Consider the following 14,023-nt stretch of genomic DNA (forward strand, 5'->3'; position numbering starts at 1 on the left):
TATCAATACTATCTCTTCACTCCAGACTAATACCTTAAAGGGCATCTCAAGCCCATAGGGCAGCCTGGACCTGATAAGGCAAATCAGGATACATTCCACCAATTAAATTCCTCGTGACATTCTAGCTTTTAACCTGCCTGCACTTCTTAACCTCTAAGAGCATGGGAGGAAAGCCTCCAAACATGTGATACCTCCCAGAATCACAACCCACAGAGGTCCAGAAATAAACTCGACACAACGGAAGATACACAACAGCCCACGCATAGCCCGCACGTACATTATACGGCGTTGCATTGAGCACTGGCATTGCATACAGTATGTCCTGAAATTCATGGGGGCCTCATTGGGCTTCCTGGGCACAGGCCATGGGCCAGGGGTTTTGCTTTAGATCTGAGAATCCAGGCAATGAGATATTTGATATCATTATGGCATTATTATTATTATTATTATCATTTTAGCTGGGACCATTGTATTGAGGACTTTTTAAAAAGGATTTTTATCTTTTACGGATTCACATGAAAATTATTTGGTGTTGGGAGGACACGGTGGGGGGGAAGGATGGCTGAAACAAGATTCAGGCTCCAAATTAGTAACTTTTGAAGCTGGGTGAAGCCTTCGTGGGAGGTTATTATACTTATTTTTCCCACTTCTGTATGTACATGAAATTTTCCATAATACATACATTTTTTGTTAAAAAGACTGGGTCTGAATGAAGGAGAAATCAGAGTGGTCAAGCAATATCCTACAGAAGCGATTGTGGAAGTAAGAGATTTTTTTCCCAGCAAAGACCCAAAGATGCTCTGAGCTCTGTGACAGTGAAGGGCCTTTGATGCAGGCAATTCACTAGAAATGAGCCCCTCACACGACCTGCAAAGGCGGAAATACACATCCAGAGCCTGAGATACGTCCACGTTTACACATTTATTTGGATTTAGAGAAACAACACATAAAATACTTTGATCATACACAAGTTTATATTTGGTAAGAAGAACAGGTTGCCATGTGTTTATAGTTTTTATTGATTTCTGTCTTTAGTAACAGAGTGATGCTGGGGAGATGTCAACGTCTTTCAGAAACACTGATTGGGAACAGGACTTTGGCACAGGTAACTAATCAATACACAGCATTTGCACTTAGCATTTGAAAACAGGAGGGCACGTGCAAGATGATACCCGCTAGGTTAATGATACCCGTTAGGTTCCTGGGTTCCTTGTCCTGCTGCTATATTTACACCCATGCTTTCTTGGTCCATATTCTGAGGAGTAGCACCTACTCCAAATCTTAGCAGGGACAGTGCCTGCAACGTTGGCTGTTTGTGACCCTCCATATTGGTTTCCTCTGTTCTCGGAGACACTGAAGTAGCATCCTCCTTGCATTTTGTGAAATCCCACAGTTCTCAAAGGAGATTTCTCAGCAGCGAGCGGAGCCGAGGGTATTCCCTGTGAGAGCTGAGGTGGAGGGCACACCGTTTAGCAGAGAGAGGGCGGGCGAGAGAGTTAATGGGCACAGATGCGAATGTGGTTCTCAGAAAGTCAGTACGGCTACCACACAGGAAAAGACACATCAATAATATATTGTACAAGCTTTTACAGCAAAACATGTTGATTTGCAACACTGTGAGTTCAGATCTAAAGTGCACACCCCCCATCTGAGGTGACGAGACAGTACTAGCAGTATAATAAAGGCAACACAGTTACACACACAACTGATTTCCTTTTCTTTCCTCACATCCTTGAGACAGTTCAGGAAGTCAATACCATTTATGTCTCCGACGGAGCCATACCACACTTTTTTTTTCAAGTATTTAAAAATAATAAGCACAATATTGCTATCTAAATGAAAATGGCCATGTCAATTGTGATTAAAGCTAAAGCCAAACTTTTCTAATATTTGTAAAGAATGGTCCCACATAAAGGCCTTTGGCACTGGGAATTTGGCTAAAGTTCAAAACAATCTCCCTTCCTTCCTTCCTTCCTTCCTCTGTCCTACCTTCCTTCCTTCCTTCCTTCCTTCTATCCTTCCTTCCTTCCTTCCTCCGTCCCTCCCTTCCTCCCTCCTTCCCTCCCTCCCTTTCTCTTGAGTAGATTACAAACTTACTTTAAAGAATATTTATTAAACTACTGGGACTTATCAGGCTTTTATTTACCTCCTTCCCTGGGTTATGGTTGGTAGCATTTCACTGCATAGGATTGAGCAAGGCTCCCAGCAAACTTGGGGAAGAACCTGGAAGGGGCAGGGGGTCGGGGAAACAAGCTCTTGGTAAAAACTATTTTGCTGGAATTTCAAACACAGGCACAAATGTTCCTCCTTTAAGTTCTGTCATACCATCAAGTGAAAAAGCAGCCGCTTCTGATAGAGAATCTATAACCCTAGGTAGAAGCATCCTGGAGTAGAGAGGGATCTGTCCAGATCAGGGCACTGGGCTTCACCGTCTCCTCCAAGCAGGATGGCGGGTTTGATAATTAGTGTCTCTGCCTCTGAGATGGGGTCTGTGGCCTGAGGCTCACAATAGGTGGGCAGTTGTGTGCTTATTCTCAACAGCTAATTTCTAGAAAGGAAAGGAATGCTTGGCCATTAGACCCAGCCTAGAATGGGAGCCTTGTTCCTTCATGAAATTCTGGGGCACAGATAAAGCGTTTTCTTCTAATAGTCATAGGGAATCCATTTGCTTCCTAGACAGAGAGGGCTCAAAGCCATGTTCATCTCAAATATCAACGTTTTCATATATAACCTGGGAGAGAGAATGTAGGGGCAAGCTCAGGAAGTTTTCAGGTGGTTGGATCCCGTGGTCATGTTAGAGGCCTTTTCTATTTGACGAAGGATGGGGTCCTCTTTCCTCCCTCATACACCTATCACCTTCCTGACCACTGCTCTGACTGGGGCATACAGAAAGGATGAATGTTCCTAAATGTGCATCCGCAGTCTGCATATATGGGTCCACGCTCCTCCACTAGCTCTTTGACTCTGACAGTCTGTGCCCCATAAATATCTAAGGGAGCTCTCGTTAGCTCATGTCTCTCCATCAGGTTTGCAGGGGCAGAAGGATGCTTTTAAAATATTATTTTGAATTCTAAGGAGCATATGATCTCTACATAGTCTGGTCACTTTGGGTCTTGATGGGAGACAGATGATAAAAGAAGGTCTTAAGATGCTGTCTCAAAATCCTAGGTGAGGAGCTCATTTCCTGAGAGGAAAATAACCACTAATGGAGTGGAAATTAATTATTGGGAATCCCAGTGATGGGGAGCTTAGCAGGAGAGACTTTTGTGGGTCGGAATGGGGAGTGAATGGGAAAGAGCAATGACCCGGGAGGGGAACGACTCCTTCCTGGGCAGGGACACTGTGGCATCCAGGATGACATCATTATTCTCACACAAGTTTAAACTAAGGCCAAGTTTAATTTTCTGGGCTCGCCACATCTGGAGTGTGTTTCATTCCTCTGCTCGGGCTGATTAGATTTTATTTTTATTTTCTCTAATGAATCCAAATGACTTAATAAAAGAATACTGTTTGGGAAGATATCTCAAGAACCGGCATCAACCTTCTGTTCTAAACAGGCTGAACTGGAAAGCAGACGAGAGACGATTACCCTAATTTAGTCTAAGATGAAGCGTGGCTGTCATGCCTACTAAGCGGGTCTACTAAGGTCCAATGGATGGAAAACTTAAATGGGAAGAGAGTCTTATTGTCGAGCTGACCAATCATTTTAAAGAACTTGCAGTATTCTTTTGTGTCTGTTTTGTAATACTAACTTTAGAGATGTGATAAGTCATAAAATGAACAGAAAGAAGGCATCATACCTTTTAAGAATTTTGTGGGCCTATGTTTCAAAATAACTTTGCTAAGTGTTTTATTGTGCCTCCATTAAAAGAAAGAGAAAAAAAAATCTGGCTTAGTTTTTAATATCTGCCCCTGCAGTTTGTATAACCCATATAAAATAAAAATCTATATGATACAAAATAGGATTTCTTTTTAATATATATATTTTCCTTTTGTAAAATTATATGTATTTAAATATATTTGAAATGTTGCTATAGGTAAATTAGAAATTTTTTTTCTAATACTATGAAAAAGGCAAGAGTTTTTTTATTGTCAGCATACATTTTATATTTACTTTATCCTTTTCACTGCACCCCAGAGAACCTTTTATGATTCAGGGGCAATTTGGCACTCTTCAACGCTACTACTCTGAAGTGAAAATAAAGTTTGATTTGCACACTATATTAAAAGTAAGGGAAGTATTTGTAACAATTTTAAGCTTTTCCTTATTGATTAGAACACAGCCTTTTGTCACTAATTATTAGAGAGGTATTCTAAACTTAAGAAAGGATTTTTAAAAGGAGCAATGTTTGTTTTTGATTTTTAAACTGTACTCTACTTTGACACCACAATATAGAAATAGATTTACTTTGGAACAAACTACAAATACATTTACACAGTGTGTGACAACTTAATTGTCTACCTAGAGAACTGGAACAGCTTAGTGAGCTAGGTTATTATAAATCTTGTCCAAGGCGTTCTATTTCTTCAATCAGGAAGTCAATGTCTTGGTGAGTTGCTGCGGGGTTTGAGATGACCATGCGGAAGAAATTGACCTTGTCTCCCAAGGGCTGGTAGCTCACCATTGTGGTCCCATACTCCATCATTCTGGCTTTAATCACTGGAGCCACCTGTGGAAGAGACCAGACCACGACGGTGACTGTTTCTCCCAGGGACTCTTCCTTTCATGAAAGAACCCAAAACCAAGTAGCATTTTTAGTTTTTAACTGAACAATCAGAACCATATTTGTCATCCCTTGAAGGAATTGCCTCTCACTTTTCTTGGGATCAGAGGGCTGGAGCAGTTTAATAGCTTCAAGACCTCGAAGGTGCTAAAAGGAATAATCAGTGGTAGCCTATGATCAGGAGCTTGACACCTTGACTTTCTACTTAGTGTTTTGGGAGACCAGGAAGAATCTGATGTTGGTTCCAAGGCTAAAGAATTTGGCAATACAACATTTGGGGGATGGGTTTTTTTCCCCTCATTGGAAGTAAGACATGGTTCACAGACTGGTTACCAAGATGTAAGGCTCACTATCAAGTGATGTGTGAAAATAAGCAGACTTTTGAGATCCTACAGCTATTTTCTTTCTTGAGACCCTAAAGCTTCCTAGTTTCTTTTTATTCTCCTTTTGCATTAACTCAGTTTATAAGATGTTTTGAAATATATTACCTAATAATCATGAAGAATCAGCTGAGGCAAAAAGCTGCACCCACAAGGATTTAACATTACAGAATCAGATCACAGGCAAGATTTTACCACATTTATGCCAGATGGATGATTACAGCCCTTGGTCCTCTATTGTGTATGAATTTAAGTTCAAACTCCAGTTCAGCACAAATGCCTTTTGTCACCAGCTCTGAGGACTCATCCAGTGCCCACCCAAATGAATCTGCAGCTCTGACAAGACCTACTTATTCAATATCCCTTGGATGTACCACACATATTTTTACCCCTTCACACTGGTCCTCAGTCTCACCATGTCACACTCGTTCTCTTTGCTTAGAATCCCTTTTCACTTCCAGTTTGTATCCTATGCAGACTCCAAGGCTCCACCACAGTCCTACACCCGCTAGGAAGACTTTCCTGACTTCTGCAGTCCATTAGAATATTTTCTCTAAGTTGTAAGTACATGATCCTTATCCATAGATTCTGTCTATATTCTAATTTCCTATCGTCCCCTCAGTTATAAGAAAATACACTTCATCTTTGTACTTCAACTGTAAGCTCCTGGAAGGCAGGAACAGTGTCCTTCACTTCTTTTATCAGGACAGCACTGTGTGCACATGGAGGGCTCCCTGAGTCCTTATTGACTGTAAAGAATGGCATAAAAGGAACAGCTCCAAGGACGAGGCATACATTTTAAATTATGTCCAACTGTATGCAGGATCTGTCCACATATTTCACCACTGGAGTGTGTAAATATAACATTGATCTTTTAGGTTCGTTGCTGCAAATACCTAACCAGGAATGTAGATGTCAGGGAAGCTTTAGACTTATGTTAGATATTCATAGCCAGCAACTCTGTTCAATATGGGAACTATGCCTTCTATCACAGTTGCATTCATTTTAAATGAAGGATAGATTCAAATAGAATGGTGTTATAAACATGTGACTTTTGAATATCAACACTTACATAATCATTGGTTTGCAATGAGGTTTTAATCCTCAAAGTACTCAATGTGAAAAATCAACATGGTTCCCATCAGGACCAATTATTTGTTAGTTATGAAAGCCAAAGCCAAAGCCAGATTTGACCTTCATATTCATTTCACCTTCACTTCACATCCTGAACCTAATTTCCTCACCTAAAAATGAATGTGGATGATAATTCCAACATTGAGATTTTCTGATTCTAGACGAACACGTTCTTATATCCCTTTCTGCTCCTTCCTTATTCCACAAGGAGGTAATGTAAAGAGGAATGTTCCTGTTGGGTTGATCCTCTTTCACCCAAAAGATTAACGATGTATGCAGGGCATCAGGCTCATCCCAGGGAATAAATATAAAAAAGAATTTAAATATTTCAAGACTGGGATTAAGTTCTGAAAATGGATCTACTAGAATATTTTAGCCTAAGGACATGAAATGTATCACTTTGTGCTGTGAGGCATGGCAAGTCAGTGTGTTCCTGGGAAGAGAAATCCCAGATTAGAAAAAGAATTCCAAATCCATGTGTCTGCAGGAATTTAAGGAAAAAAATCACATAACTGTTCCTTAGTTTTATTTGTGCAATAAATTATGCTTGCTCTTTAGCACTGATAAAACAATGATAATGCTTTACTCAGTGAATTAAATTCTGATTTCGTTTTCATAGGCAATCCAAGTAAGAATACATAGGAATGGGATTAATTATTAAGGACATTCAACACAAAGTTTTGAAATAAATGCAGATCAGAGGTCAAAAGACTGACGGTAACAGCCATCATCCCAAACAGATTTTGGCAGAAAGTAAGATTGAAACCCCCCAGTTCCTAAAGCTAGCTGGGTTGGCAGAAATCACAGCCATCTAAATACATAGGGCTTTTGGTTGCTTCCAGAAAATGCTGACGAACTAAAATTAGCAGGAACATGGAACATCTACTTCATTGCATAATCACTAATTGCAAGTTAAGAAGGAAATAAGATTCTGACTATTCTGATGAGTATATAGCATTTTAATTTTTTTCTAGACTCTTTTTTGGGGGTCACATTCTTGGTTTTGCTGAATAAAGAAAGTCAGTTAGGAAAAAAGGGGCTGCATGTTGAAGAATTCACTGAAGGCTCAATCAACAAGAGCTCTTTGGGGATACCTTAAGAGTTTTAGGGTACCATTTTATCCTTTGTGCCATTAGCTTTTTCAGTCCTTTAGAAAATAATAACCAGGGAACTCTTCCATAATTTAAATCCACATTTGTTTCCTCCAAAGAGGGCTCAGATTAAAGCATCATGAAATAATCTCACAAAGATATCACAGAAATGTATTTCTCACTATGTGTTACAAAACCTTTTTGTTTTTACATCTTGGAAGGCTGAGAGAAATTTTGAAAAATCAAAAAGCAGAATAACCATAAATAAGATATTTGAAAACATTAAAATCTCACCAATTAAATTTCCCATTACATTTAATAACATAGGCTTTTAAAAAGTCACTTTATATATGAGGCCAATCTACTTCTTTACCAATGTACTTTTTGTAATACTTTCTATAAACTTTTATTATTGTTTATTAGTATTTTTTATTGAGGTATAGTTGATTTATAATATTATATGTTTCAGTGATTCACAATTTTTAAAGGTTATACTCCATTTATAGTTATTATAAAATATTGGCTCTATTCCCTGTGCTGTACAATATATCCTTGTAGCTTATTTATTTTATACATAGTAGTTAGTACTTCTTACTTCCCTACCCCTATCTTGTCTCTCCTTACCAATGTACTTTTAAATCCACTGTTGACCTTCTGAAAGGCCATCAGTCAGTATAGGACTATAAAAGCTGATAGAAGAGATGCAGATAACGATCAAATATAATAAAAATTAAAATTCAAGAAGATGATGAAGAAGAAAAAGAACCAGAAACACAAGAGGTGACCAACACAGTAAGTGCCCTACATACGAACGAGTGCCATTCCGAGAGCGCGTTTGTTAAGTCCAGTTTGTTCGTAAGTCCAACAAGGTTAGCCTAGGTACCCAACTAACACAATCAGCTATATAGTACTGTACTGTAATAGGTTTATAATACTTTTCATGCAAATAATACATAAAAAACAAACACAAAAAATAAAGAAAACATTTTTAATCTTACAGTACAGTACCTTGAAAAGTATAGTAGTACAGTACAACAGCTGGCATACAGGGGCTGGCATTGAGTGAACAGGCAAGAAGACTTACTGCCTGGAGGAGGGAGAGGAGGTGGGAGATGGTAGAGCTGAAGGATCGTTAGCAATAGGAGACGGAGGGCAAGCTGCAATTTCACTCACACCTGACGTTGATGGAATGCACGTTCGCATCTTTGAAAGTTCACAACTTGAAGGATCGTATGTAGGGGACTTACTGTATGCCGCCTGGGACTCTTGTCTGATGAACACCTGCAGGACATCTCCTTGCCTCCTGCCTTGGTCTAATGCGTTTGTATGTGGTCCTGTCCCCATGGTGGTCCTGTCCCCATGGTGCCCCAGGCCTTCTGCGTCCACTCAGTGACAGTGGGCCATCTGCGCACTCACTGCCCTGACGGGAGCAGAAAATGCACCAACCGGATTCTCGTCTTTCCCTCCCTCATGAAGCTGTGGCTGGGCTCGTTTTAGTGATAACCATCTGTTACCTATATATCTGTCTTCAAGCCAAAGTGTGCACTGGGAAGACGTCTGTGATCCACTAGGAGGTTTCCTAAGTGTGTTTCCCTTCCCTATTCTGGAATATGTAAATGGCACATTAGTTCAACAAACATTTTTGAGTGCCTATTTTATGCTGAGCCCTGTACCAGGCAAGAGGCCACAAAGAGTAATTCCGCTGCCTTGTTAGGTCCAGAATTTAACTTCTCTTGTGGCCCAGAAGACTCCACATTTCCTCCCATTTTGGGTCTATGTCAGTACTGACCAAGAGAGCTTTATGTAACGACACAGATGTTTTCTGTCTGCACAATCTGATATATTAGTCTCGAGTCACAAGTTAAAATGTGTCTAACGTGACTGAGAAGTGAATTTTGAGTTGAATTTAATTTTAATTGATTTAGATTTAAATAACTACATGTAGCTATTCTACCATATTGGACAGTGCAGATGATTTATTTCACCTTAGCACTTTTCCCTCTGGGATTGTGTGTGCGTGTGTTGTGTGTGTGTAGGTTTCACTGGTCCCTGGACATTGTGTTTTAAGGGTTTCGCACTTAGTAAGAAACTTTTCTGAAACTCTGAAAAACTATCGACACAAGCGAACAAAAGTTAACCTTGATATTTTATGTGTTCTAATATTTTCATTTCTAATTCTGAATTGCTGAATTGACTAAGGCTGAGGATGGATTTCTCCTAAAGACACGCACATCTGTCATAAGGATGACATGCACGTGAAAGGTCCGTTACATACACCGAGGTACAGATCAGAGGAGCTCGCGTCCTTACCTTAGAGAGGCGGCTCATTCTCTCTTCATTGTTGTCTAGAACACGCAAACTCGGAGGTACATACCAGAAGCAGACGTTTGTGTGCTGAGGCTACGAAAAGGAAAGTAAGATTCACGCTCAGCCCAAACTGGCAAGTTTGAAAATTCCAAGGGCATTTCAAATCTATTCTGCAGCTTCCGGATACAATCCTGCTTTTTACATTTGCAATCACCTTTGGAGTGCCTGATTTTCACACCATTATACAGAGTTATTTTTTATGAGTTTGATTTTTACCCTCTCACCCCTGTTTCTCCTTTGTAATGGTCCCACTTACCTGGACAGTACATTCTTAACATCAAAAAACACTAGTGATAAGAATTGGAATGGACTAAACTTTGGAGGATTGTAGAAATCAGAATACATACCTTTCCATCAAACACCATTTCATAACCTTCTCGGTTTTTGATGATATTGTATAAATACTCCGCCAGCTCCAAACACTTATCAATATGTGCTTCAAACCCGGTGGTCCCCTAAGTGAGAGAAGAAGAAGAAAGCTTAGCAGGCTGAGAAAGGTGGGCGAGCTCTCAGGTGAGATGCGGGCACAAATGTCTCTGGACACTGGTGGCCTTTCTGCCCTTTCGGTCTCGGCTCTGCGCCGGCACTCTCCTGACATAAGACTGTGTTACTAGAGGCTTTTCTGGCAATTATTTCTCCTTTAATGCTCTCCCGTCAGGTGCTTTTGTTCCCTTTCATCATCACCGCTCTCTGCTCTCCGTGGCACAATCCCTTTCTTTCCGAGCCTCCATTCCCCAGGCAATTATTTTGATTACTCGAGGGGAAAATTTGCCTCTGCCGCTCAGAGGAGTAATTAAGGAAGTCATTAACGACCGGAGGGCTGGCTATTCTTTCCTTGTGGGTAAGAAGCATCATCAGAGACACACCCCACCCACAGGATGCCTGCTTCGTCCCTGCCCGTCAGGTGAATTTGTCATTTCCAGACCCCACTTTTGTTCACCAGTGTACCCCCCATTGTAGAGCAAATAGGGTAGGTGCTCAATGAATATCTGTTGGACAAACGAATGACAGTCTCTTGAGGGGCACACAGATGCTTTGTTAGCCCGTCATTGTGCAAAGCTTATTAGAGTTCTCCTTTGGGGATAAATGGCTCATCCGTCTGTAATGGGTGAACATTATCACAGAGGTCTTTCAGTTTCCAGCTCTTGGAAGCCCAGGATCTGGACTTGGGAAAAACAACACAACAGCCTTGGACAGGAACTCTTTAACTGACAACAGGACACACTAGGGAGTTACTTTTCAGCACGGCTTTACTCCTAACTCCTTTGGTATTGGTGGAGCGCTCAGGGGAAGCTTAGAGAAGCAGCTAATGCTCATCCCAGGAACTCAGAACAGGCCTACCAGCGACTAATCCAACCCGGCATCTAGAGGAAGCAACTGTAATACAGATAAGATGGGCCCGCTTTCCTGTTAACAAAGTCTCATCGTCCCAGCTACAGGGGGGATCTGGCAGAGCCAGTGACTTGCAACCTCTGAAACGTGTTTAAGAACAAGCTGCATTCAAGACGTCTGAGGGGTTCAGAAATTCATTTCTTTGGAGACCGCCACCCTTGCTGACTGGTCCCTGTTGACTCCAAGGATTCAGCTCATGCCTGAACGTTCGGGCCAGCACCCCTGCGCTCCATGAGTCTGTGGTTGCCAAGGATTTAGGATTGGTTTGGACCGACCTGGCAGTTTGGGTCCACTTGGGATGGACCTTAGGTAAGAGGGAGGGGAGTTTATTGTTCTCCAAACTGGATCCTTTGGACCAGCCTAGAGGTGGATTTCATCTCGCATGGACCTGATCCAGGATACGTCCAGGACCAGTATGACTCTGACCTTGTCCAACCATATGGCCTTGGCTAACCTCTCTGGTCACATGGGAATGAGGGTGCCTGTCTGATTTCCCACACAGAGACGTAGCAAGGTGAAATGAACGCTCTGAAAATGAGTGTGATTGAATTGCAAAGGGAGTGGGGTTACCACGGACGGGATGGGAGTCCTCCAGCCTTTACTAGTCTGGGCCTTCACTCTGGAGACGTTCAAGAGTAATCTGACTGCCCCCCTCAGACGAAGGCTAAAGAGGTACAGGGGGAGTGACACAGGAACTCTGACGTGCCCTTAGAAGCCTGGGGCTCCTCCTTTCAAATGGGGTATTTATGGGAATATGATCTATATTTTATTTTCAAGGTTTTGCAGGTTTTTAGGAGATTCTCCAAAATTCATTCGTTTATCAAATGCTTGTTGAATCATTATACAGCACACAGCTCTTCTTATGAGAATGACAAAGACACATATAAAACCTTATCAGGCATCACATCGCCGTGACCTGAGTCACTGTGACGGAAGCTGAAGCTTCAGAGGAGCACTTGTGGGCGGAAGGCAGGATCCCAGCATCAGGCTACACTGAAGGCGCTTTGGGAGAAAGACGTCTTATCTTATCCCTCACCCACACACACCCAGCATGGGTTTAGATGCACCCACTCAGGCCCTCTCACTTCTCATCTGGATGGTAGCACCCTAATTTTCCTTCAGTCAACTGAGACTCTCTACCAGCTCGAAATACGCCCTTTAGCCCCTGCCTGACCTTCCTCCTGGGATGTTCTTTTCCCAGCTCTGCTGGTCAAAATCTTAGTTATTCTACCATCCTGTTCGCGACCCATCTTGAAGATCACCTCTTGATAAATCATTCTTGGCTCTCAAACTAGGGCTGAACTCTCCATTCTTTAACTCTTCAAGGTGTGTCTGTGTTTCCTTTATAACCAGTTGTGTTCTGTCTTTTGTGATGGTCATTGGAGCACTTCTCTTTCCTGCCTGGAGAACTGAACTCCCCCGGTCCCACTCAGCACCAGGCACAATAACAGATGCTCAGTATCCACTTATTAAAATAAATTAATATTTTAGAGAGAAAGGGAACATTCAGTCACTCAGCAAAGAGTGCCAGACATCCATTTCCCTTCAATAGTTTTCTCCTGTTATTTTTTTCCCTCAGCCATTTGCCAACCCCTCTGTTATCTACATTTTAATTACAGAGGCCAATCATAGAAAACTATAAGGAAATCTGCCAATTTGCATAATCATATACAAACACGAAGATTTACGGTAAAAACTCAATAGTTACATATTAAGTCATCACTGCAGGCCTAAAAAAGGGGACTCCTTTTAAGGTTTTTTGGGGGTTTTTTATGTCTACCCGTGAGTTTTAACCACTGAGGAAATTTGTCAAGATGAAAAATAATCAAGTCTTAGGATTCTCTAATAAGATTCAGACAAAATAAACGGTCTACCCAAAAAGAACAGAGTTGAGGGCAGACACAGTGTCTTTGCCAGTGCAAGGCTTACAGATCATACCACCATCCAGAACACCTCCTAGCATCCCACATCAGGAGGCTCAATATTTTTTTTTGCATTAATCCGCTCCAACCAAATTGTCTTGGATTTAACATGATGGCCGTCTTCAGTGCATTTAGCTCCGTTTTCTATCAACAGGTGAAAGAATTGTAATTTATACTTAGGTCACTATTTTTCATGTGGTTTATCTAACTAAGGAGAAAATGCGGATTCACTGGAACACTGTATTCTCCAGGTGTATCTGATAACAGAGGGTTTGCTGATTAATGCCACATTCCTCCTCTTCCTCCTCATTACAGCAAGTCCCCTAGAAACGAACAAGTTCTGTTCCGAGAGTGCTTTCAAAAGTCCAATTTGTCCATAAGTCCAACAAGGTTAGCCTAGGTACCCAACTAACACAATCGGCTATATAGTACTGTACTGTAAAAGGTTTATAATACTTTTAACACAAATAATACATAAGAAACAAACACAGAAAATAGTACTGTACAGTAAAGTGCACAAAAGCACAACCACTTGTAGAGGATGCATGCACGTGACAATGTACACCAGACACGTGAACTAACTTATGTGATTGGACATGTGAACGCACGTTCGCATCTTTGAAAGTTTGCAACTTGAAGGTTCGTATGTAGAGGACTTACTGTACTGCTTTTGCAGATGCAAAATAGAATGACATGGCCAACTCTCTCATGGCTCTCCTTAGGAGTGGGTACTTCTGCTGCCCTGTCTGGCATTACTACAGAGTTAGGGGTGTTGGAGGGTAATTATCCTCACCCTTGATCTGGATTGTAGGGCTGAGCTTATTACTTTAATAATTATTATCATTTCATTTTTTTAAAATGCAGCTTTAATTTGAAAGCCAATGGACGTTTTTGCCATTTAGCTGTCTAGATACTTAAGGGTTTGTGTAAGGAATTAAAAAAATATGTGTCCATGTCTTCTAAGTAACTCAAATTCTCACTTGTAATTCTTCACTGTCATCTATTTCTGCATT

General features: G+C 41.2%; 1 protein-coding gene across 1 annotated transcript in view; it reads right to left on the reverse strand.

The window, feature by feature from the left end:
• Positions 1-4,496: 4,496 nt before the first annotated feature.
• The window catches only part of GAD2 (glutamate decarboxylase 2), a 67,848-nt gene continuing 58,321 nt past the window's right edge, over positions 4,497-14,023 (reverse strand). The window contains exons 14-16 of the mRNA XM_061181577.1: positions 10,044-10,151; positions 9,640-9,729; positions 4,497-4,670 (exon numbers count right to left, since the gene is read on the reverse strand). Coding sequence (XP_061037560.1) covers positions 4,497-4,670; positions 9,640-9,729; positions 10,044-10,151 — 372 coding nt within the window. The remainder of the gene's footprint in view (positions 4,671-9,639; positions 9,730-10,043; positions 10,152-14,023) is intronic.

Source organism: Eubalaena glacialis, chromosome 2 (genome assembly GCF_028564815.1).
Source record: "Eubalaena glacialis isolate mEubGla1 chromosome 2, mEubGla1.1.hap2.+ XY, whole genome shotgun sequence".
Taxonomy (NCBI): Eukaryota; Metazoa; Chordata; class Mammalia; order Artiodactyla; family Balaenidae; genus Eubalaena; species Eubalaena glacialis.